Below are 27,653 nucleotides of genomic sequence, written 5' to 3' on the forward strand. Positions count from 1 at the left end.
AGGGTGGAAGTTGAGCCAAAGGTTATCAATGATTTTTACTGTTTTTCCAAGAATTGAAAGTTTTATCAAGAAACTGACCTCAGGCATCAACAGTCCAGTACTGGCACAGATCTGAAGGAAATCAAGTCAGTTACAGGTTAGTGTTTATATCGATTTGGCTTTCTCCCTAAAATAGTATATTATACAGGGAAAAAAAAACAATGCATACTACTTTTGAGGAAAAAATATTGTTAAATGTAACGTTTGTTTACACTTTTAAAGCTAGAGTTGCATTCATGTGTCTTTAGAGGAGCGTTATCTACACATGGTACTGACTAACACACTTGTAGTATTAAATGTCCATTTAATTAAAATGTGTTGTGTATATGTGTGCATGTGTGTGTCTAAGTAAATTCACTGGGGCAATTTAATTTTAGTATTTCATATGCACAGTGCTAATACACTAATTTTGTTTTTTTAGTTGCCATTTTTTTCTTTTGCTAAATGTACAGAATATTAATGTATTATATTCTAAAACAAATAAAAACAAACTACATCTTTAGCATGATTGGATAAAAGATAAAGAGATACATTTTCGTCTACATAAAGTATTAATATTATTTTAACATATTTTACTACTTTATTGTCTTAGTTAATTATTAAATACATCAAATTTTCTCTTTAGAAAAGGAATTGTTCAAAATGTATAAGTTAACCTGTTATTCTGGAACATTAAATCAAACAAACAGACCAGTAGACCATACAAATTCAAAGTACAAGCTAAAAACTTAAATAAATGTTGTAGATCATATTAATACAAAAATAAGAATTAAACAATTTGTAAATGAGAAATAGTTTTGATTTTCATAAGGACTAGCTGCTTCAGTGTCTAGGACTTTAGGGGGAGGAAATGAGATGCTACACCCAAATCTTGACAAAATAGCTATTTGTATTTAACAACAAAAAGTTTCTATAAGGTAAATTTTTAAATTACAAAGGTTTTTACAAGTGAAAAAGTACAAGTAAAGCATACCCTAACAAAGGTAGTGGGTATGTTACAAGTAGCTATATGCAAAGTAAAAATGAAAACGTTTTTATGTACGAAAAAACATATTGAATCAACTTTTATGTTTTCTTGTTTCTAAAAATGTGCTCGGTAATAAAAATATAGTAAACTTACTACTTTATACATTTTTCTTTAATTTATGGTTTAGAATTTAATTATATTTGTTTCTATGGAAGAAGTAATGAACTTCAGGCAGTACATCCCCATTTAGATTTCCATCGATAGGCCTGACCAAACATTCACTTTTTGTGGATGTTGGGTGTGAGCTTCTCTCATCCAGTGAGGGCTTGTATCTGACCGGTACCGACAGTTATATCGGTTGAGATTTCCATTTAAAAAAAAACTTGCTTCGTCTGAAAAAACAATGTTGTTAACAAAATTCGGGTCTGTATCTAACTTTTGCATCATTGTATCGCAGTATACCTTGTAAGGGTGGTAATTGTTAGAATTTAAAATTTTCCATACATAATATGTACTAATGTTATACTCGGTAGCAAGATTACTGGTAGTCGATTGTGGCTCTTCAATGACTGTTACAAGTACGTCGGTAGCCATGTCCTCATTAGTCACTGTTTTAGGTCTGCCACTGCGACGAAGATCTTTTACAGTTGCATTTTCTTTGAAACGGCGAATGGTGGTGACAACACCATTTTTTGAAATAGGTGGTCTGTTTGGAAATCTTTTATGAAATAAATCTGCTATGGTTTGGTAAGAGCGCTTTAGGTCACCATATCCCCCCATAATGAGTATATTAATTCTGTCAATGTCTGATACTTCCATTTCTCTTTCGGTACTAACTTGAAATTCAACAATTTTAAAATAGAAACAACTAACACTGTACGCGCACTCACAAAAAATCTGAAAGAACTGAGAACTGGTAATGTGATTTCCCGTGACAGGAATTAATACATGTAGGACTTTGTCTGTTGTTGATAACAACCTGAAATGATAAGGAGGGAAAACCCAGGTCATTTTGTCTAACATTAGAAAGTGACAGCATCCATGAATGGAAACTTTTACAATAGTAAACATCCAAGTTCCTCTTAAATAAATTAGTTTAAACATTTAAAAATGTTAAAGTGGATAATATCAATACTTAAGTTCTACCATTGTTCTTTGTTGGTGAAATAGTTAACTTACCACTTAATTTTTGAATTAGATTTTTTTGTTATTTTTTATAAATACTAATCAGTGAAACCATTGGTTAGTAGAGTGAAACGCCACCTACCGCATCAGAATATGACGACCCAGTCAGAAATGGCAGCGCATAATGTATTTCACAATGTGTACCTAAAACAACCCGCCATTTCTGATTGGATAAACCTTTTGAGATGCGGTTTGCGGCATTCAACTCTGCTAAGTGAGCTCTTTCAAATGAGGTATCGCTCAACCCATGCTTCAATTTAAGATTTCCATGTTTTCCTCTGTGGGACCGTCCCCCCATGGTTGGCATGTCATGGTAATAGCAAGGAAAGATAGTTTACATAGCCATATGACACTGTGCCAAATTTATAGATGTTATCTGCTATGGTTTGTAAAATATTAAGCCGTACCCAGACTTTTCAAACACCTTGTATATATATACATATATATATATATATATATATATATATATATATATATATATATATATATATATATATATATATATTGGAAACAGTACTCTACTATCAATTAAAGTGTACATTGGCACATAGCAGTGATAAACAGAGATATGGTACAAGTTCATCAGTATACATTAGTGTCTCCTTTCTCAGACTTGAATCAAGCTGAGAAAGTCTCTAAAACAAAAAAATCTAAAATAATGAAAAAAGTATCAAATCCCTACTATATTACTACCATTTGACATGTTTTACGAATAAAGCAAGTTAACATAACACTTGAGAGAAGCACTCATTCCTGGAACTGGAGGTGGCAGAACCGTAACCTTCAGTGATTGTGGGCTATGGAATATCTACTGCAAAAAAAGGGTCCAGGGAGCCTCACCCATAAATGTTTGAAATTATGGCTTAGGTCTCAAAACAGTTTTTGAAAACTCATGTTTCAGTTACAAGAGAAAGTTCCAGTATAAACCAAAAGTGCTTATTTTCCCAGAGAAAGGTATCGGAACACCTCAAACTGTGTATTACTTGAGGGTAATAATCAAGGCAGTAATGAGGTTAATCACATAAATAATTGAATGTATGCTTGTTATTCCCATACACACATTGCAATCCATGGTCAAGTGAATTAATTCTATATTAAATACCATAAATTATTAGAAATGTTATTATGGATGACTTATTTCAATATGTACAAAAAATACATGCCCTATTACATATTACGAAATATTGGACACTCTTTCAGGACAACTATTATTTTAGTTACTTATTCTCACAGAGACGTTTTTACCTATGTAGCAACTTATCTAGCATGGACTTTATAATAACTAAGATTTGAAATACTGGAAATTATCAAATGTTTGTAAAGATTAAAACACCTTTTAGCAACAGGGTGACATTAGGTGAGGCTAACAAGAAAATGTTTTTGATTGAATAATGGGTGAACGAATTATTGTTTCAATAATAAGAAATAGACAACATCAACACAAACCAGTCAATTTGTTCTCTCCTATTGTACTTCTCAGCTAGGTCTTTACCCTGCAAAGCATACTGAAATGTCATTTAACATTAGCCGTAGTGGATGGGAAAGCACTTAAACTGAGGAGTATATGCCTTGTTGCAGAGGAAAAAATATTAGCATCCTCGAATAGTGCAGTCACTTCAATATCCTTTACTTTGTCTCCTGCTAAGTCCTTCTTTTTTCATGTATTATACTACAAATGTAATTCTGCAGAGATATCACCCAACTCATAAACTCCATTAATTCCATTATAGACTAAGCATTTTTCCTAAATCTTTTGAAGTAATTTTTAACATGTATGAAGGATAAAGATAGAATAAGGCAAAATCATGTGTATTTTCGTGTAAGAAACTAACATTCAATGATAAAGTTAAGGAGTTAAGATAAGAGATATCAACGACTGTCTTCAATGTTCAATCACAGTCTCAGACGGTGGATTGATTCTGTGTATTTACTTTAGAACAATTCGTGTAACTGTTAATTCAAGACCGACTTTCTCCACGATATCATGTGATTTTTTAACTAATTCACCAGAAACATGTTCAATTTCTTGTCGATACTTCTTGATAACATCTAGCATTTCACCAATATGTTTCCTCACCATAATCAAAACTATATTTTTAATTTGTACAACTTCACAACGGGTTCCAAAAATGCAGAGTACTTTGCAATCATGACTAAACCTATGATGAAAATGGGTTTAGTAAATGCACAGTACAATTATAGAAAATATTTCTTGTAGCATAATTTCCTAAAACCAAAATATGTTCTAGCGTATAGACTTTATCAAGGAAGCTGTTTGAAAAATGTCTAATATTTCTGTATTCTCAGATCATCTGGTCTTACAGAGTCTTGATAGATTAGGAGCAGAATTCCTGCGGACTGGCAACTCACAAAAGAAGGATATTGTATCCTTAATTGTTGCAATTAAGTTTCTTATTTCCAGTAATTTACTAGGATCATTGAACACAAGATTTAGTTTGTGGCTTGAGCAATGGGAAAATAAAGATTTATTGTACTTTTTCTTCAAAATGGCCTGTACACCACCTTCTTTTCCAACCATTGTAAAACATCTGTTAAATCAAAATCCAACACAATTCTCTGCTGAAAGATTCTCATCGATTAAAAAAAATTCTCAATTGCACTAGCAATTATAGGAGCATTGTGTGATTTCAGCTCAAATAGCCTACAAATTCCTCTCTGATTTTCTCTTCATTATCATCATAAATCTTCAATCCAATAGAAAGCTGTTTTTTCCAGCAATATTTACTGTTTGATCAGCCATTACAGCATATGCTTTTGCTTGTTTACAATCTTCAATAATTCTTTCTTTGACAACTTCACCACATAATCTTATTTTCTTATTTTGAATCTTTGTTTCAATATAGACTGTATTTTTGTGTGTATATTTTGTGAGATTTTTCGACATCTATATAAGTAACTCTTTAGCTTCTCATCACCAGAGTAAATTCTCAAATTTAAAAGGTGAAATGAAACCATCTCATCTCCTTCCTTTCCTCTAAGTGGCATTTTCCACAAAATATAATACAAGAAATAAATAATGGCAATATTTTTTGGTTTCCTTCAATTATCATCTGATTACCACTTTTTTTATATGTCAACTGCAATATTTTAAATAAACGCTTTTATAGCAGCTGTTGAAGTTTTGTGGTAGTAACTACCGATGTGTTTTCTTCATATACATCTTTAAACTTTATGCATGACCTTACCATGAATTACCACAAAAAAGAACACAGTGCATACATGGAGCACCTTTCAAACGACTTCAGTACACCAACCAAGGAGCATATTGATCTAACTAACAGTGGGTAAATTTCTTTTTCAAATGGCTGGCATCAGAATACAATCGTAATTTGATGGTGAGACCCAGGAATTTATAAGCAATTCCTTCTTTTTTCTGATGGCAACTTAAGTGCATGACCAACATAATGACCAAGGTTATTTTCATAATAGTCATAATTCAATCGTCAATCGTTTTACATGTCCCAGGGACAGCTACATATAGAAGTGAAGGGTTGCTAGAATTCTATGGTCCTGTCAGTTAGGTCCGTCTTCATCATCATCACTGCTTCCACTTCCACTGTTGTTGTCTTGATCCGTTATCGTTTTGAGAGATTTTCTGCCTGAAAATAATAGAAATTGACATACTATAAAAAAATTACAAACCGTTGTTAACTAACACCCAAGGTAGCCAAAAGATTCTCTTATTAAATATACAGTAAACCTAATCATCCGAGTTCCTACTTATTTTCTAGATAGTAATATATTCATATAAATAAAAGTAAAATTTAAGTATAAAATTAAGTAAAGTCTTAATTTAAAATTTTATTTTTTAAAGAAATTGAGAAATGAATTAACTTGCATTTTTGGAGTCAGTTCCACTTAGGTATCTTCAGTGTTATTCAAACGTAAGTAAGAAGGAAAACTAATAAACTGTAACTTAAATAAATTCGAACAATTGGTTGTTAAAAACACAATTAGCAAACATGAACAGTGTAACTAAAATACAACTAGTATAAAATTAAGTAAAGTTATTTAACATTTTATTTTTTAAAGAAATTGAGAAATTATTTAACTTTTTTGAACCAGTTTCTTATAATTTTTTAGGCAGCTTCAGTGTTCTTCAAACGTAAATAAGAAGGTAAACTAATAAACTGTAACTGGAATAAATTTTAACAATCTGTTGTTAGAAAAAACACACTTTAGTGCTGGGGGAGAATGGTACAGTGCTTAAGTTTAGTTAATGGAGTCAAGTCGATAACAATTAGATGAACAATGGAGAAGATATATATTCGGGAAAATGTTTTACTACTGATTTAGTGAACATTAACTTACTTTCAAATCTTTAAAATTTAATACATTTGTTCAATCTTACAGAATGAGATTAAAACTTGTCTTCACTATCTGTGTGGCGGTGGTGGTGCACTCAAACGCTGTTCCAACTGTGGAAGAGACATCGAATCGAGGAGGCCTAGAGCAGCCAACTGACCAACCAGTGAAGATAAGTGATGAGGACATCAACATCGCGATAAACAGTGTCTACTTTGGTATTACAACCACCCCCACCATACCTTCTGATAGGAGTTATGATCGGGTAACAGAAAACCCTGTCGATCAACGGCGAAACAACTTTCAGAATGAAGTGTATGGTGATTGTGAATGTGTTCCTTACTACCAATGTGATGATAACAGGACAATCATTGAGAATGGAGAAGGAATTCTTGATATTAGGTAAGCATTAGTTGTCAAGTTTTTTGAAACTGCAATTATTTTTAGAACAAATTTAGTATGAAACCCTATTAAAAGTACAAACAATGAATATAATACCATGTGAAAATCATCACTCGGGTAAATACTATCAAAACCAGATCAACTCCAATCTACCCAGATACAAACCGGTCAATATGGACATTTTCTAATGTTAATTTTATCAGATAAATAATAGGTTTGATTATAGCTGGTAACATTTTATAAGTTTTAAAAAATCCATTGTTAATTATGGTCCTATTGTTCTATTCTAAGATGATTTTTTGGGATTTTATAAGAAGTATGATCTTTTAGTTAATAATTTTTTGTTTCTTGTATGCATATTCACTCATTGATAATGTATGGATTAATTGTTTCAATTCAACTTATTTATAGAAAATAATAAGTACCTATTTTGTGCATTTGTGTCAGTTGTTAAAAATATGAATTTTAATATGTGCAGTAAAATCCTAATTTTTTAGAATTTAGAATTATTTTTGTTATACATGACTCTGTAAAGCATGTTATTTATTCTCCCATTCAGGATGAATGGACCTTGTGCGGACTATATACAAGTTTGCTGCAAGACAGGGAAGACGTTGGGTCCTGACAATCCCATCACCCCACCCCCTGTTCCTAACTTTCACACATGTGGCAGACGCAATCTTCGAGGAGTCAGGTCTGTTTTTCAGTATCTTAGTAGATTAAGTTTCCCCTTAAATTCTAGGGATAAATCTAATCATAATATTTAACTAGATCTAGTTGAACATCACAAAGTGAGGTTTTATATAAAAATATTACAGAGGAAATAAACCTCATTGTCTCCTAAATTTTATGAACTAGAATGTTATAGTATTCTGTGCTCGATTTTTAGAACTGTAACCTCCTGGGGTTCTGAAATGCCCCTCAGAATAAAGAGAATGCAGTGACACTCCCTAGAATATTTTGAAAATATTTGTTCTCAAAACAGAGAATTCCAGCTGAAATGGAACACCACTCATATTTACATGTATCAATCAATCAATAATATCTTTATTCAAGACATACATAAAATGTACATGAATGCGTCATTCTTAATAAATAAATATTTAAGGTGATGTTATATTAGTTGTACATACATACAATCCTTTTAATGTCAATTATTTTAAAAATCTTAACATAGTTAAAAATAGGTTTAATATTATTTAAATTAATTTTATTACCAAATTATAATTAATTCCACTAGACTTCAGAAATCAAAATCAAAATACAAGGCTCTGGGAGTAAAACTCTTCAAAGTTATAACATGACAAATCAATTAAAAACTGTTTTAATTTATTTCTGAATCTAACACTATTGTTTTCATTCCTGATGCTACCTGGCAGGTTCCCCATAAACTTGATTCCCATATAAGTTGGGCTTTGCTTAAGTTTTTCTTTATTATGTTGTTTTATTACAAAGTTATTTTTGTTCCTAGTATTATAATCATGAACATGTAGTTGTCGTGGTAATTTAGTCTCAATGTATGATATCTATACAAGATATATAGTTGCCGACATAAAAGGAGTGCAAAACAAACAATCCAGTTCTAAGGAAAAGAAATTGAAATACCAAGTACTCCTAATATAAATTAATACAATTTAGTTTTTCTTACACAGTACTTAATAAACATAACTTTCACTACTAGCTTTACTTACGAAACTTTATTTCTAATTACTATAAGATTTTAGGTCTTGTGTTAAGAAATTATTGCATGTGATGTATTTTATGATGGTTTATTATGTTTATGATCACTATTTTGAATATTTTTAACAAATACTAAATAATGTCAAAATTCAAAACTTCAAAAATAAAATATGAAGAACCTTATCTTCTGTTTAGACTATTATACATCACACACTCTTACTTTATGAAATATAAAAACCTTACCATTTTATCTCATAATTTTTGAGATGAAGTTAATCCAATAGAAAGTGCATTCATTCTAGTTACACCTCTGTATCTTAATTATTAAGTACTTGTAACAATGTATGAACGTCAATATCACAATGTTACTCTTGCAGTTCTCTTCGTATCACGGGAGATGTGGATAGTGAAGCTCAATTCGGAGAGTTTCCATGGATGGTGGCTATTATTAAAAAGGACACTGTCAGTCCAAGTCAGACGCTCAATATTTACCAATGTGGAGGTTCATTGATCCATCCCCAGGTTGTACTCACAGCTGCCCACTGTGTCGTAGGGTGAGTTCTTTGTGATTAGACACAATTTTGAGATGTGTATTTACTTAATACTTATCTTAATTAATTAAAGGCATGTAATAAAATGAGTCGTATACCAAAAACCAAGTTACATAGAACGTAGAACATGGAATATTTATTGAAAGTAAGTATAAATTGGTCAGTAGTCGGGTAAAGTGGTGGGAGAAGCCGCAAAGCACAAAATTAATTTTTGTTTCTTTTGGGAAAATAACCAACCCTAACAACAACGAAGAAAACAGCATCCCTGAGGCAATAACAACCAATCACACTTTCATTTGTATTTTTATTACTAACACACTAGCTTTGCAGGAAACCCCCATGTCTAGTTAGAAAAAACCAATCAAGATTGATTGTATTACTATACAAACACACTACCACTGCAGTAAGAACCCATGCCAAACTGTGACACTTTTGTATCGTCCCACACCACAATTACATTTGTACATGAACTTTTTATCACAATAATACACAATCGATACAACAACACTCTTAAATTCACTTTTTGTCGTCACAATCAAACTCTAAACATTCTTTTTCATATAAAAACAACCTAAAGCTTTAAACAATCAATTACACTCATATTCACTTTTTCAAATTCATACCTTTACACTCACTCTTCATCACAATATTAAGACATGCAGAATCAGCACAATCAAATTTCCTTTTTATCACAATCACTCTCTCACATTCGATTTTCATCACAATCAATAGAGAGATAACACACTCACACTCTGATTTTTCTTAGCTTCTTTAATCACTCTTTTACTTTCACTCTTTCATAGCTATAACACTCAACAAGAGTTTGATCTTGTACTAGCTAAAGTTAGATTAACTAAGTTTCTCAAAAGCCATGTTTATCACTGATAAAAATGGCTGATAAATTATCAGTGATATTGATTGTTTAATAAGTTACTTCTAAGTGTAAGCATTGTATCTATTAAGAAATGTAAAGTGAATGTTTAGTGGTGGTTTACAAATAAATATATTTATTCGGTGCATGAATATTTTTGTTGCAACATTGTAGACTTTATCAAATAAGCATTTAAGATAATTCTAAATGTGTTCTAATTGTTAACAAAGTCTATTATAATCTAATATATATACAACCGCATGTGTAACTGACTGACTAACTGACTCACTCACTCACTCACTCACGTATACTAATTCTAACCTACTTCCAGATGAGTTAGAGACTTGAAATTTGGTACACAGATAGCTTTCCACGTGTAACCACCAGGAAAATCCCGAAAAGTGAGAATTTTTCATTTTCAACCCCTCAAAAAAATTCCCAAAAAATCGCGCATTCTTCACCCCTGCAGGCATTTTTTGTAAGCCCGATAGCGGGCGAACCGTTGGAGCTAGCTCGGATCTGACGGAAAATTCATGGTCAGGAATGAAGTGAACTACAAAAAAGGTCTAATGACTTTTTGCTCTATCTTCCATGGTTAAGCGACAAAACGCTCGAACATTTGAAATTCCAGAGATTTTTTCGATAAAAATAATGTTTCAAGCCCGATAGCGGCCGAACCGTTGGTCGTAGCTCAAATCTGATTGACCCATCAAATTAGCAAATTGCGCGATCTACAGAAAAGGTCCAGTAATCTTTTGCCCTATCTCGATTGGTTTGGCCGAAAAACGTGATTATGTACAATTTTGTTGTAACTTTTACGCGAAACTTTTGTTTTTGGGGTCGATAGTGGCGAAACCATTGGTCGGAGGTCAAAATAAGACTAACGTTTTATTTAGGAAATAAGATGACCTACAAAAAAGGTCCAGTGACTTTTTACTATATTTCCCTTAGTTTGACCGCAAAACGCGATTAAGTGAAAATATTGGACATTTTCGCCTAAAAATTTACATTCCGGGCTTGATAGCGGCTAAACGGTTGGTCGTAACTCAAAACAAATTTTAAACGGGATTTAGGAAATCACGTGATCTACAGAAAAGGTTCAGTGACTTCGGGAGTTGGCTGAGCGTTAGCTAAGCGTCAATAGTAGATAGGGACAGAGGAATATTTATTATGTTCACAGACACAATACCCTCTAAAAAAGGCCCAAGTGTGTCATTAACCCCCGGTAATATTAACCCCCCCCCCCGGGGATTTCCTGGTATGACCTGATAACCTCCTGTACATTCAACCCCCTGATGTGTTAACCCCCCTGGTAACATTAAACCCCCCCAGGGAATTTCCTGCCATGACCTCATGTCCGAATTTTACCAGTCACCAAATCTCTTAACCCCCCCCCTGGGAAGATCCTGGTATGACCAGATAACCCCCTGGAGACTTATCCCCCGGTAACGTTAACCCCCCCTGGGAATTTGTTCATATGACCAGACAATATCCTGACGAAATTAAACCCCCTCTTGTCTTAACCTCCTTAACATTAATCACCCACCCAGGGAATTTCTCGCCTTGACTAGATAGTCTCCTGGTGATATTAAACCCCCTGTTCGACTTAAAATACTGCCTTGAGGTCGGTTTTTATTATGTTTATACTAAACAATTCAAGATAGCTGACCCGTGCAGACTTTTCTCCCGAGCTCATTTCTGGCTAAACCATAGGTCGTAGATCAGATCTGAGGGCACAATCGAAAGACAAAATTAAATTTCCAACAAGAAAGGTCCAGTCACTTTTTGTCGTATCTCTAACGGTTTAACCGCAAAATGCCCTCAAAGTCAAAAGTTTTTACGAATCCGGAAAAAAATCTATGAAAAAGGTCAATTTTTAAATCCCTTGTCATTTACTTAATGTCCGGACTTAACCAGTCACCGAATTCCGCTTATCCCCGAATTTGCAAGCGTTTACTTTGGGGGCCTGGGGGCCCCCAGCGAGCCGAAGGCGAGTTGTATATTATAATCTTGTACCTTTAATGGTGGTGTTTAAAGATGTTTTTCTCATTTCCTGCCCAACACATTTTCCTGCAGTTCTTTGTACCACATTATTAATGATGTTTAATAGGAAGACTGGTCTGAGCGTGAGGCTTGGAGAGTGGGATACCCAACACAAGTCAGAGCCCCTTCCAACCCAAAATAGAGTTGTGAAGGATGTTGTCATTCATGAGGGATACTACGCTGGGGCACTTTACAATGATATTGCTCTGCTCTTCCTCGAGATCCCGGCTGATATTGCTGAAAACGTTGCAACCATCTGCTTGCCAGAGCAAGATGAGAACATGGACAACCGTAACTGTGTGGCCAGCGGCTGGGGAAAAGATGTTTTTGGTGAGTCAGGTTAAAAAGTCCCCTAAGCAGAAAGTTAGTTTCTAAATTTAAAATTTTGTTGTTAACATGTCATTTTAAAAATATCTTTCATAAATTAATTTTAGGAATTGAATCATAGCAGAAATGAATTGACATGACTAGTTTTGGCTAATTCTTTTTTGTAACGTATTCCGAGAAATATTGGAAAAGTTACATGGAATATTTTGGTACTCATAAAAAATGGAAATATTTTATGCTTCATAATCCAAATTTAATAACTAATACTAAATAGACGTTAACACTTTCAGCTGAAGTTCAACCAATAGATTAAAACATCTGTTTACATTTTAATTTTATAAAATATTAAGTATCGCCTACAGTGCTAATAATTGTAGTATAATGCAAATAGCAAAGTAAAATCGAATTCACAAATTATACTCCAGGTTGCACCAGAACTAATTAAAAAGATTAATGTTTTCTAAACACTGTTATGAAACCAACTTAAATGAACAAAGCTGTGATTATTTTTACATACGGTACTCGAAACGTGTGGACTTCCTTGACATTGTGATATGGCATTTTAACAGTGGCTCATAGAAAAAAACGAAATGAACACTAACATGCCTCAATGATCCATTATTTCCCAAACTACAGACTGAAAAACAACAAGACTTCTATAATACAAAAGCTTATAAAAAATTGTTATGCAATGTTGCATGACCTTAATAAGAATGTCCTCCTTAGATAGGAAGTAGCTAGTATTCTAGGCCTAATAGACTTTTCAGTCCTATGTATACAAATTATGCATATTTTCTTCTTCGGGATAACAAGGCAATCTCAACTATGACACTGGAAATATTTTAGACCTAAAGTAGATTACAAGAGCCGGAAGTCGATGCTTTTTGACCGAAGTATTATTCTGTATTTTTCTTTGGGGTAACAAAGCAGATTCATAACATACTAATGTAGTTATGGTGGGAATTGTTGATTCAATGTGAATGTCGAGTTTACCTCCAGTTCACCTTCCTCTGAGTGCAGCGACTGAAATCTGCAGATACTGTCACAGAATTGATCATGATAATAATTGTGATACTCTTAACTATGAACACTATAATATCCATATCATAAATGCCTTTACTAAGTTGTATAAGTACTTTGATTTTAAAAATTGTGTGTAATGGGTAAGAGCTAGAGTGTATTTATAAATTTTAATAAATTATAAATCTTATAAATAAAAATGAAATGCAAAATGTGTTGATAAGTTCTAATCTTGAGAATTATTCGACTAATTAGGCTCATTCAGTTTGCAAAGTATTCATTGGAAAGAAGGTGGAAATGAAGGGAAAAAATCAAAAAAGTTTCCTATAGTATTTTTAAATTCAGAAAAAATGGTAATATTTATATTTTATAACTCAAATTTAATTGACAATAAACAGTTATTGACATGTTTAGTTGAAGTTCGTTAAATAGGCTAAATAACATCGGTTTACATTTAAATTGTATTACTGTAGTGTAATGGTAACAGCAAATTCAAAGTTAATATCTAAACTTTACTCCAGATTGTACCAGTGACGAATTTAAAACAAACTAATGCTTTGGAAAATATACTATGCTATAAAACCTACCTTAATGAACAAAGCTGTAAATGTTTCCACAAAAGGTACTAGAAACTGATTGGCTTATATGGCATTGTGATTTGACATTTTTACAGTGGTTTACGGAAAAACATAGGAATGACTAATATGTCTCAACGAACCATTCTTTCCCAGACTAAAGTTTGAAAACAACAATATAATGTAAAACCTTATAAACAATGAATTTGATATGTAGCATTAACTTAGTATGAGTTTCCTCCTTATAACGTAAATATAGGGGTTTTGACAGTAATAGGCTCCTCAGTTCTCAGCGATACGTATGTAATGTATATTTCTTCGTTGGGTCAAGGCAACCTTAACTATGGCATTGGATATATATTTAACTGGAAGTCAACGTTTATACAGGCCTAAATAAGTATATTTTCTTGATCGAGACAATAATGCAAACTCAAATGTGGCAGTGTAAATTAATTAAAACGGTTTTTTGGTCACGCCTTTTGACCAAAGGAAGCTATTCAGTCCTATGCATGTATACAACTGTAGCCTGATTACAAAGATGACAAACTAATTTTTTTTCGGAAATTAAGATATTAATGGATTCTAGTACAAAATATCATGGCAAATCCAAAACTAAAGGTTTTGGCGACAAACATGACTAAAACCATGTTAAAACCGCACTACCAAAGAATCGTTTGGTACAAAATCGTCCAGTCCTAAACATGTTGGTGACAGAAACAGCCATCTCCACCAAGCACGAATCAGATGTCTTCATTCTTTCATGTGACCTCACTAATCTTATATTATTATATTTGCCAGAGAAGCCATGAGTTTCACTTTAGCATTATTGTTTAATATTGTAACGTTTTAATAATAAACTGAAACGCGTTATCACTGTAATATACCAACAGAAGCAATGGAAGGACGTAATGTTAAAGAATCTCCGGGTAGAGCACAACATGGGGACAAAGTTTTTTTATATTGAAATCATAAAACTATATTTAATTATTATACACGTCGGTATTATCAACTAATAGTAATTCATTTGAACAATAACTAAATCATCTGTACCACCTGTATACACATTTTCATATTCTAAAAGCAATTTGTTCTTTATAGAACTTATGTAACTTCTTTTAAATAATAATAATTATATATATATAGTTAACTTTAGAAAACTAAACAAAATAAAACTTGACAATGATTTACTGTGTCTTTCTCGGTTTCAAGATTTTTCTTTTGTTGTTAAGTTTTGTTTATTATTTAAATAAAATTTTTCCTATAATCTTAATTATATCTTATAATTTTATTGCTTGATTAATGGTTACGGTTCCTTTATTATTTATGACATTACATAACAAACAATTTCTATTAATTTTAAAAATGTGACTTTAATGTAGTATTTTAGATACATTGATATCGATTGATAGTTCTGTTATTCGATATATAAAGTATCGATGATTGTAAGCGATATAAAAACCAGGTTCGATTATTGCACTCCATATGAATCTCCATATGAAAGTATTTCAAATTGGAAAAGAGCAAAACTGAAGACTGAAGTTAGTATTGATCATAAAATAACATTCAATAAACAGAGTAGAAGTGTGTAGGAAATCGTTTATTGGAATTTTGAGCATTACAAAACATAGAGTTAAAGGGGTTTCACACAATTTAAAAAACATGGATGACTAAACCCTCTTGAAACTTGAGGTGGTTACAGGAAAGGTAACATTTATCACAAGAAAATTGATTCAGTCATAGATTTTATAAAGCAGTTTAAAGGCACAGAATCACATTACAGCAGAGCAAAGAGTACACTACTCGCTTTTATCTTGATTCCAGCCTGTCTATATCTAAAATGTGGAATATGTTTCAAGGATCAGTTCCTGAATCCTGGAGACTTAAAGTCTTTTATCAATACATACGAGTATTTGTTGTTAATGAGTTTTTAAATTTTTGATTTGGCTAGATTTAACATAAATTTTAAAAGTTCATCAACAGGCTTAATGTGTCTGCTTTAAAAAAAAAAATAAAGTTGAAAAAATAAAGAGATCTGGCAAAAATTTAAAATGGAGTTAAATTTACACAATACTCTTTTTAAGTTTTAAACCCTTTTTAAGAAAGAGGAAACTAATGTCCTATGATATGCAAAAACTATGCCTCTGCGAAAGCTCCCAAATCAAAACAAGTACTATTCAAGGCAGTTATATTGTTATAATTTGATAGTTTTTTTTCCTAGTGGAGCTAAAGCTTCATAAAAAGAAAATTTATCAATTTACTCCTGGGCCAAGAACAAAATGAAAAAGTCCTGAAATGAAATAGCCTCTGCGGTATTAGAAGAATTTCAGTTCAGATCTAAATCTGCTTACTTTGAAGCAAAAGGCACCTTAAGGCTCTTTATGGTCCAAGCCAAAATAAAAACATTATTATATTGACATAGCTGCAAAGGACAAACACTTACACACAAAAGTGGAGCTTGTGTTCCTTGTTATTAGGCATTTATATATGACAAGTGAGTTTTTTGGCAGAATAGAAAGAAATGTAAAGAATAAGAGGCACAAATAATTGTGCAGCTTGAAGAGTATCATTCACAGTTTAGTAAGCATAGAACAGTAAAACTATGAAAAGACTGGACCAACCGAGACTGAAAGGCAGAAGCTAAAACTTTTGTTAAAGACCCAAACAATCTTCATTTCAAGAATTTACAAGTCAAAAAGTTACTTTTGACCAAGAATCCAAAGTTACTTACTGTCAGTGGTGAACAATACAGCTTCTAAATAAACCAAAGTTTAAGTGGTATAAAACATAATATTGGAGTCAATGTGAATCCATTAAAAATGTATGAGATCTATTACAAAAACATTAAGGAGAAAAATGGAGAGAAATAAAAATGTGAAGTGGTATAGCGAAGCTATAAACGATAATGAAATAGTCGTGAAGATTGAATAATGCAGACTGTGAAGAGATGGAAGTAAGTCAATCAAGTTGTACTGCTGGACCCTGAGCCAAAGTTGTAAGACTCAGCTATTGACAGCTAATTACATAATTATTAACTAGTAAAACTAGTTTGATTTTGTGTTTGTTTTTGCATAAAGAAATTTCTTTTGGACAATTAAACCGGTACCTTACTCACTTTATATATATATATATATACATACATTAAATTGTATAAATGGCAATAGCCTTATTTAATTTCAATAAACATTGAATCACAAAAAGTACTTGCTCCGCCAGGAGTCGAACCCGGATCTCTCACTTGCCGAGTGAATGTGCTACCATTACACCACAGAGGGCTCACTTTTTCCGATTCAATTATTTTGTATTTGGCCGTATCTGTCACATATGCGTTTAAATAAACAAACTAACGTATGATCGGAACACCAAATAACTGTCAAACGACTTTTATTTACATTAAATTGTATATAAATGGCAATAGCCTTATTTAATTTCAATAAACATTGAATCACAAAAAGTACTTATATATATATATATATATATATATATATATATATATATATATATATATGACAAGTTTTTAGCTATTAAATTAATATTTTTACTTTTTGGTTTTTAAGCTGTAAAATATTAGTGTAGGACTAGCCCTGACACATAACTGATATTTTATTACTGATTTAAAATAACAGTAAAACCGCCAGCAGCAGTTTTGATGCCAAAAACGACCATCTCCACATGTTGGTTACAAACACGGCCACCTCCATGTTTCAATGTTCAATATTTTTGTAGTATAATAAATAACATAAAAAACACTATTCTATAATGATCTCTGATTAATTGTTAATTTAAAACAAAAAAGTCAACAGTAGCACTTGGAAGTTTTTCGCCTGTCCTAAAAGTTTTCATAAATGGAGTTGGCCATCTTTGTAATAAGGCTACAGATATATTTTCTTCATAGGGACTAAAAGATAATCTCAAATATGGCACATGAATCTTAGATCTGATATTTATATGACAAGGGCTAGAAGAAAATGCTTACAGTCAGAGTAAGTTTCCCAAACTCATGTATTTGTATTTTATTGATCGGGGTAACAAGGCAAACTCAGATGTGGCATTGGAAATATACTTAATTCAAACAAGAAATACTCATACATGTGCAAATAAAGATCAGTTTCTTATACTCGAATCCTCTTCACCACGAACACTGAAATACTATGTACTTGATGTATGCCTACTTGCATTTGAAAAATGTCGTAGGGTTCCATCATATTACTTCATAAGTGCATTTACCAATTAGGCTAAGCACTTCAATTTTGAAATTTGTGCAGGCATTGATTTTCATTATAAAAACTTCATTCTAGCTTCATATTCCATACTTTATTCTTTAATAAATTCCCCTTACTTGTATCATAAGGTTTTCCAATATCTTTACACTATTTTGACATTTTAGTAATATGGGAATAAATTCTAGGCAAGGAAGGAAAGAATCAGGTAATTCTGAAGAAGGTAGATTTGCCGATCGTTCGAAGAGATCAGTGTCTCGAGTCTCTGCGCCAGACTAGACTGGGGCGACACTTCAAACTGCATGAATCATTTATCTGTGCAGGAGGCATTGTAGGCAAGGACACCTGCAAGGTTGGTTCCTAACTAATAAAAGTATCTAAATATAAAATATAGCTGTTTAATTATTTAAATAAAATTTAGGTTGTCATTATTCAAAGCCTTCAAATAGTATTACTAATTTTGACATTAGATATTAATTTGTGTTCTAGGGTGATGGAGGCAGCCCCCTAGCATGTCCCTCTCGTGATAACCCAGCAGTATATGTCCAGGCTGGTATTGTAGCTTGGGGTATTGGCTGTGGTACAGACACACCAGGTGTTTACGCAGATGTTAGCCATTTCCGCAACTGGATTGATAACAAACTGAGCATATTCGACATAGACGTTGAGTAAGCACAGAAAAATTAATGTTATAATCTAATAATAAATTCAAAACTTCTAATTGACTAGATTTAACGGTTAGAGTACGATAAGCGGACCTGATTTTTATATCAATATTGACAACCGATATTACTTACTTATAACTATCAATATAAAATTAAACTGATATTGATCTTGAACGATAGTCAAATTGTATAAATGCTTCTTCATATAATAAACATATCATTTTTTACAGACAGTCAAAAGCTCGTGGAGAACCGTGATGAAACAAAGTTTAAAAAGTCGCTTATCAGCAGACATGATTGCAGATCATCTCTGTGTTTGTACAGAAAAGAGAAGTATGGTTTTCTAGAGAGGATGCTTTCAATAACTTCTTGAAAGTGGTTGATCATTCCTACCCAGGAGAAAACATACAAATAGTTAGCATATTTCGTATTTTCTGTTTTTTCATGTTTGTTTTATTGTTATCATTTTGTTATTATTTATGTCTTTTTCCTATTTTCAGTTCTAGTTACTTGTTTGATCGTTATAGCTCCTTTATTATTTATGTGACTGTCACTATGTGTATAATATTAATTATTTAAATTTCAAATATGGTTGTTATTATGAATATGAAAATGTTTATATTATAGATAGTCTCATATTCCATACAGGGTTTGTCCGGAAAGTAATAGGACTGATTTTCTTTCGCCGAGACTGTACTTCGGAGCGTGCGCGCACTGACTGGATTCGGTAGAGGGCGTTCCTACATAACGAACAAGCGGCTGGTCAGTTGTCTCCGAGCACCTGAAGAGTCAGAACAGGCATTTTCACGTGACGTGTTTCTGTGAGTGGTGCAAGCTGAAAATGCAGCGTTCGTTAGAGAAGAGGTACACAATTAGATTCAGTGTGAAACTCGGTAAATCTGCGAAAGAGACATTTGATATAATCAAGCAGGCTTACCCAGATGTTGCTTTAGCAAGAAGTGGTGTGTTTCGGTGTCACCAGGCCTTTTTGGAGGGCCGGGAAGAGCTCGCTGATGAAGACCGTGCTGGAAGACCTTCGACTTCGACAAACACCGACAATGTGACTCGTGTGCGCAAAGTTTTGAACTCAGACCGTCGACTAAGTATTCGTTTAATTGCCCAGATGTTACATTTACCGAAATCTGTCGTTCATGATATTGAGACGGAGCATTTGAACATGCGCAAAGTGTGTGCGAAGATGGTCCCAAAAGTGCTCACTGGCGACCAGAAATTGCGGCTCACACCCGCCTTTCTTGTGAACAGCTACCTGACCAAGGCCGGCATCCCAACTCTTCCACAGCCGCCCTACAGCCCAGATGTGGCCCCCCTAGACTTTTTTTTGTTTTCTCGCCTGAAAAGGCAAGCATTTTGAGACGACAGAGGGGATCCAAGCAGCTTGTACCGCGGCTCTCAAGGCTATTCTGGAGAATGCCTTCTGTGACGCCTTCAATGCTTGGAAATCGCGTTGGCAGCGCAGCATCGATTCAGAAGGAGCCTATTTTTAAAGTTTTTAAAGAATTGTAACGATTTGCTCAATACATTTTTTTTAATGGACTCAGTCCTATTACTTTCCGGACAAACCCTGTATATGAATATTACGTATCGATGATTATACTAATCAATATAAAAACCGGATCCGCTTATTTTACTCTATCCTCTTCAATTGACTATTTGTTTTTTCTTAATAGAATTGCACAATCAGACTAATCAGTAGAATGCCAGTTTGTCCTGCTACTAGATCTATACATGACACTTCTTTACTAAATTTAAATCCCATAATTGTTGAGCAGAGCTGGGTTTTAATGTAAACTAAACGGTACCACATAACAACACAAACTTTCCCCTACTTCCACATTTCCTAAAAAAAAATCATTCCTAGAAAATATTTCTAGAACATAAGTCTTAGCCGATAATCTTTTATGTTACTAGTCTTAAATAATAATTAAGTATATCTGATTTGATGACAACGCTTTTTTATCCTGACAATGGCATTAAAATAAAATTCTTCTTCTAAAAGACCACCTATTTCCATGCACTTAACCCGTAAGGCCCTTTTGCACACCCTGGTAGTATACCATGATGCCAGTTTACAGTTTCAGCAGTTCTATAAACTGCCAAAAACAACCAATCTGGTCCTTCTGGGGAAATTCACAGCCTTTCTCCAGACTACCAAAAATGGCGTAGCGCTCCATTGCTATTGCAGGATAATCAAAGAGCAATTGTTCAGCACTTTCCTCCTGCCCGTAACACTATCTACAGAGCGGATCCTCCTGGGAAATACCGACTCTGTTTCCCTAGGGGACCATATCACGTAATTAGACCTACAACCTGGAAGGCACCAATCTACCTAAGGAGAGGAAATCAGACGCTACCCTGGTGGAAGGCTGCTATAGGACTAATCTACTCATCCTCAGACCCTGATGCAGTCCCTACCTTCTCTCATGTTCAGTGTGAACACACTTTGACAGCCCCAAATTATTCACATCTAGGAATATCACATGGTTGAGGCTCCATCATGTTGGATGCTGAGTCCAAGTTGGCCAGGGCATTAACTTTGTTCCCAGAGACCTCATGACCAGCAAACCAACAAACAGACACATTGTTGATTCTGCCAAGGGAAGATATTACTTGACAGTAATCCTTAGCGTGCTTGCGAAAATACAAGAGTCCAACACCTTTAATACTGCCTGGCTATATGTGAAAAAAAACTCCTAGTCTTACTCCTAGATCGCAGACGAAGATTCTCACGAGCACATACCATAATGACTGTGACTTCTGCTTGAAAACTTTGGGAATTCCATAGGGACCACCAGCTCCCTGTATGGTCTCACTGCCACAGCCCGTTTCACTTTTTGTTTTAGAGTCATCCATAAACCATTCAAGCTCTGCTGTTGGAAGAGGTTTCTTTAACTCTAACCAAGATTCCCCAGAAGCAAGAACGCAACTATAAGAAAAATTTTAGTCGTCAAGACAACAGGTATTTTCCCATAGTGGACAGAAAGTACCTAAGGCAATTGCAGTCACCCGCTCACTGATTACCATCCAGCTCCATTTTGTTCCTTGAAAAGTTCTTGACCAGTTTCAATGTAGAGAACGATCTTTCAGCAGTACATGTTAGTAATACTGAATTATTGAAATAATAATAATTGTTTGACAAAAATTGAAAATTTTGGAGGGGTTCAGAGCACTTGGATCACCTTGCTGGCTACGTCTTTGCTTAAAAGGTATCACAACCCTAAAAGGTTTGTCGAAGGAACATTTTTGAGACATCTGATCAGATATCATGTGAAAAACATTCCCCTTAATTAAGATGCTAATTTTGCAATCCTCATTTGCAGTCCCAGACTGACCAAATCTCTGCTTACTTAAGACATTAGGCATTCCTCCTGGCTGTAGCCTGAATGATAATGTCCAGAGGGTAAGGTTGATACAGCAGTTTAGAACTCCACCTCGTGTTCTTGGATAGCCTTCAGTGATAGCAAGGTAAGCTGTCCTTTTGATGCTGACTAGACTAGCTTGCCGTCCTGACCTCCGTTTTTTGTCTCCAGATGACCTATTATTGCTATTATTTGGTACTCTCTTACTATTTGATTTACAACCACTTCAATAATATTTATTTAATTAAAATACTGGAATAAATATAATTTTATAATAACAAATGTTACTTAGAATGATTGTTTTTTTCATTGGAGCTCTTCAATCCCACTCAAATTGTCCTCCTTTTCTGGGTCACTGTCACTAATGTCTGTATCCGAACCAACTGATATAATAAGGGATTCTATAATATTGTTAATCTGGGGTTCTGCGGCTGCATAGTCCTTTTCAATTTTCTCTACGTGCTTGCACTTTACTGGCCACTCTTCTGCACCCATATCTTGTCTTCGCATAGAGCTTTAGTTTGAGGCTTAGTAAAATATGTATTTCACATAGCCACATAACTTTTGACTTCGGGCCCAAATTAACTCATTGGGATTGAGATCTGGGTGGTAGGGCGGAAGTCGTAAGATGTCATGACCCTCTAGTTGAATAGTTTCGTCCAAGGTGTACCGGACATGCTGCTAGTGTTTATATAGCTGCACAAGTTTGTAGAGTTCAGGTAAAAACATATCATCGCAGAATGGTATTCCATTTTATGAAAGCCACACCTTCATATCTTGCTTCCTACTTTTTGAAGTAGGAGCTTTTTGCAATTTGTATGTTGTGGTAGGGCGACACGACTACCAGTACTGAATTTGGTTCCAAATTCGGTAACACTTTTTGCTTTATCCACTTCATAAATATGTCCCCATTCACGTTGTCATGGTAGTCTCCACTATGGTTGCTTGCTTTCCAACAGGCAAAAGCACTATGGGCACGAACCCTTTCTCTCCACCCACACTCCAGTTGCTGCAGCAGTTCTTTGGCGAGCCTTTGACAACGGAATTTTAACAGTTTGATGGTCTGCCTCTTCCTTCATAAATGTATAAACATTACTTACAATTTCGCGAGCTGACTATGAATAGTGAGTGACCTTTGAATTTTGACTTTAACTCAACGACTCAAAGCGAAGCACAAGCTACCACCACACTCAGTACTGTCACAAAACAACAAAACAGGCTGATTTTAGCGAGTGTGATGAGTTATTATTAATTAATTAATATTATTATTATTTAACCCATGAGTCACAGGAAATGTTTTCGGGACACAGCGCATAACTGTAGCGCGCCACCCCTCTCACCTATCACCACACACTCAAGGTCACGCACACAGCTAAAGTCCTCGAACTGTATCCAAGACCTATCATGTGTCTGCATTGGATCAAGGACCATTTTCCTCCAGCGATATCACTCTCCAGACGGGATTCCCAATTCAGAGCCCTATCAAGGATGACGACCAGGTACTTGACTTTAGACTTTGAACTCAATGGAAGAGCCTTTCAATAAGAATGGACCAATATCTTCTAAATGATTCCTTCTTGACCACGGCAGTCTTGGTGGGTTGATACTAAGGCCCATCCCATCACACCAAAAATATCAACTTCACCATCAACCCTATTTCATCAACTTCATTCTCACAACTCCTTTGGGGATTAAATTGTATGGTAGTGATTTGGATTAAGGCCATTATCAAATCATTATAACTGATACTTTGGTGGAATAATTGTATTTTTTGTATTTCTTAGATACTTAAGAGATAACGATGGAGAAACATTATAACATGTCATAAAACTACTAATAAAACATTCCATTATTCAAAAAACTATTTTATACAATATAGTGCATAGTTGCTGAATATAGTAATATTAAAATGTATGTGTTGGTGCAGCCAGGGCTGCCCAGAGACTTTTTTTCCCTGAGGCAGAGTATTCTGTATTAAAACCTGTTTAAAAGTTTCATTATCATAGTTTGCATCAATACTACTCTACACAAAAGATTTTTTCCTTAATTTTTTTACCTCAATCTTACACAATATCTGTAAAGTTAGTTTTCAAAGTAAAATCCTTTTGTGTAAACATGAGAACTAATGAACTTAATTTTTTATTTAGAAGAGTTGTTCTCTTAGCATTGTTGGCTCTGTTTAAAACTGAAAATTTCCTTTCTGAAATGCAATTGGTTACAGGCTAGGTCTAAAACATCCTAATTGTAATTTCAAGACTTGGAAACATACCTAATACATTGTTTTCTTTAATGTAGGAATACACTTTAGGTAAGTCTTGGAATCATTCAAGTTCAACATATATTTCAAAATGTAAACACTCAGTTACAATATCTAGACTAATATCTTCAGAGTACACCAAGCAAAGTTTCAAAGCAGTGTTCTTAACTTCTGATGAACAAGTCAGTAGAAGAGGTAATACTTTAAATCTAAAAGCTACAATTTGATATGCCTCTTTCTTTCATGCCAAGCTAACAAGTGAGTCCATTATCTCAAAGAACACATTACATTTTACATTTGTTTTGTCATTTAGGTTTGCTTCAATCCCATGTGTTCCATTTGCAAATATTTTTTGTTTTCTTATTCTTGAGTCGGTAGAAATATCACATCCACTAATTTTCAAAGCAGATTTGCTCATAGACATCAACCTCATCTCTTTTCACTTTGAGGAATCCTTCCAAGGTCTTCAATTGTTTTACTCCTACCTCAAGATCTTCACACTGCAATCTTTTAGAACACTTATTAACTCTTTCCAAAAAAAGGTCTCTAACACAACTAAAAAAATTGGTTTGGAAATTCTGAAAATTGGTTTCTAGGTTTCATGCCTAAAGTCTACAAGCAGGTTCTACATTGGAGTCTACATAGATGCCTCGATGACTCTCGCATTTCTTCATAAACTTTTTTTTAAAGGAGAAGCCGATCTCCTTTTATACCTTATTCTGCTCTTCCTCATGGGCTACTGGCCTGTGTGAGGATCTTATCAAACAGAATAAGGGGGAGAGTCGATACAGTACAAGGTCGATGGTATTGATAAAGAGTGCAACTGTCACAGAAAGTATTCGAACCTACGCTATCTCTAACTCAGACTCAAAGTCCAACGTCTTAGACCACTCGACCATTGGCACTCCCACTTTTACTAAGGCTTGGACAGCGTTATCCAATTCCTGCCCAAAGCCAAAAAACTACTGTAAAAGGGCAGCATTCTGCAGCAGCCGGACCAACAAGATTTAGTGAATGTGGTATGTATTCATGGTATTCATTCAAGAGACTTGCTTTATTCGAGCTGGAAGACCTGAGTAAGGTCCTGACAGGTAAGAAACATTGACATAATATTGGCCACTGCAATTCATGCTATTGATTTAAAAACTCTTAAGACAGCCAACTATAGCCATCTGTATATCGTTAAGATCATGCATGTTGCAGCTGGAAAGATGACACCAATGGTCCTAGATCCATGATCCACTCCAAACGTTAAATCAGTGCAGACAGTTCCGTCATATAAAATTTTCCACTCATCTAAAATCAATTTGGAACAAATCACATGTAAGTGGGAATATGTAACTAGTTATGAGTGTAATTGAATAAAATTTTAGAGATTATAAACATTGAATGAATAATTCAAAATTAGTACATTATTGTTACAATTATGTTATTATATTCTTAAAGAATACTTATATGATTGGTGTAATATAACAAAAATTAATGTTTTAAATAATTCCTTCAAGAAGAAACATAACAATAAAATTTCTTTTTACACTAAAATGTAAAAAGTAAAATTGTACTTCATTAAAAAAATTATTAATCCTAATAAAATAATTTTAAATGTTTACCCTTATGTTTTATTTACAGAGATATAAATACAAGGTTATGGTACATCTAGCTAAAAACTTCCAAAATTGTAGCTGGTCCAGGCCTGGTCACCGAACAAAGTAATAACTGGACATCATGTGATCTGAGTATACATCACGATTTGCACGTATGAATTAGTTTTATCGTTGTAATGTAACTAGTTGTTTCTATTATTATAAATAAAATATTTTTGTCATGAATCACTGTAAAATTTATTACGAATACAATCCAAACTCTAAAATAATATGTGGTACAATTAAGACAGATACGCTACACACCAGTCATAGACAAACAAACATTAACTCAGATTATTTAAAAATTGAAAAATTAATAAAGCATGATAGACAGTTAATATTGTCAATAAAAAGGAATTTATTACTTGGAATAGTGTATATAAAATAAAATACTCAGAATAATTGATTAGCATTTATTAGTTCCACTATTGATTTGTTACTTTATTTGTGTAGAAACTTGAGACTGGACATGCATGGTGTGACCAAACTTGCATTGTCAGTCATTTGTTATCCTATTTTACCATTTCAAAAATTGTTCAATTTCTTACTAAATATTCTTTAAAGCATTATTTTTGTAATCTTTCATTAAACTAGGTGCTTTTAAAGATAATTTAAGACAAGGCATAAGTTTAAGTGGTGACAATGTTGAAATTTAATTTGCAATTAAAATGTAACAATAGCCACACAGTACATTATGATCAACAATAAGAAGTAATGATAACTAAATTGCTACTAAACAACCTTAAAGTAAAATCATATAAAATTAAAATTAAAACAACATCAAATAATACTGTGACTAATTAATTAATTAATCCTGTCCACATAAGGATATTACTAAGGTTTAATTAAACTTTTATTATTAGTTTAAAATTGTATATTTTAATACAAATATGTAGAGACAGACAGACAAAACTAATTTAAAAATAAAAAATATGTACACATAGATCGATGGTAAAGGAAAAGAGATAGACCTTTCTTTAGTTGTTGGCTCTCTTGGTTCATGAAACAATATCCTAAAGTTTGTAGTGGAAATTTTGAATTATCGTATATAGGTTACATTATCTTACATAAATTAAGATCTTATGACAATGCATTTAAATTTATCAAATTTTTTAACATTTGTTTAATCGCTATTCTACTCTACATAGCTAGATAATATTTGTTGCTATGTAATATTTTAGATAACATTTTATTAACTCTGTTATAAAACAAAAAGATTGATGCATACTGTCATAGGATCTGTATTTATGTAAGAAAAAGTATACTGCTATTTAATTGGAAACAATTTGATATATTATGTATTCCTAGGTGACTTTGCTTGAAATTTCCAGTTTACACCTGTATGTTTGGTACCTTACAAACCACCAAAATCAAGTGATTTTTTAATAATTACATGGTTAGATTAATGTTATAATATAGAGGAAACCATAAGTTTGCCAATTTATGACTTTGTTATTTAAACTTTTAAAAATAATACTTGTAGTAATGTAAATGTATAAAACGAAATT

At 33.4% G+C, this 27,653-nt stretch overlaps 2 protein-coding genes across 2 annotated transcripts in view; one reads left to right on the top strand and one right to left on the bottom strand.

The window, feature by feature from the left end:
• LOC124374755 (phenoloxidase-activating factor 2-like) lies at nucleotides 1–26,331 on the top strand. The gene is made up of 9 exons (XM_046832914.1): nucleotides 1–136; nucleotides 6,566–6,919; nucleotides 7,479–7,613; nucleotides 8,977–9,153; nucleotides 12,132–12,394; nucleotides 18,392–18,555; nucleotides 18,693–18,871; nucleotides 25,706–25,825; nucleotides 26,132–26,331. The coding sequence occupies exons 2-8, from the start codon at nucleotides 6,567–6,569 to the stop codon at nucleotides 25,755–25,757; spliced, it is 1,323 nt and encodes a 440-aa protein (XP_046688870.1). The 5' UTR covers nucleotides 1–136; nucleotide 6,566; the 3' UTR covers nucleotides 25,758–25,825; nucleotides 26,132–26,331.
• The window catches only part of LOC124374788 (phenoloxidase-activating factor 2-like), a 150,670-nt gene that overhangs the window by 82,801 nt on the left and 40,216 nt on the right, over nucleotides 1–27,653 (bottom strand). The gene's annotated exons all lie outside the window — the stretch shown is intronic.

This window comes from Homalodisca vitripennis, chromosome 1 (genome assembly GCF_021130785.1).
Source record: "Homalodisca vitripennis isolate AUS2020 chromosome 1, UT_GWSS_2.1, whole genome shotgun sequence".
NCBI lineage: Eukaryota > Metazoa > Arthropoda > Insecta > Hemiptera > Cicadellidae > Homalodisca > Homalodisca vitripennis.

Bases quoted from the DNA above. Each gene is read 5' to 3' on its own strand.
- LOC124374755 (XM_046832914.1), top strand. From the start codon at position 6,567: ATGAGATTAAAACTTGTCTTCACTATCTGTGTGGCGGTGGTGGTGCAC. The intron at 7,614-8,976 runs GTCTGTTTTTCA...TTACTCTTGCAG, and splicing joins CGCAATCTTCGAGGAGTCAG to TTCTCTTCGTATCACGGGAG. The intron at 18,556-18,692 runs GTTGGTTCCTAA...TTTGTGTTCTAG, and splicing joins TAGGCAAGGACACCTGCAAG to GGTGATGGAGGCAGCCCCCT.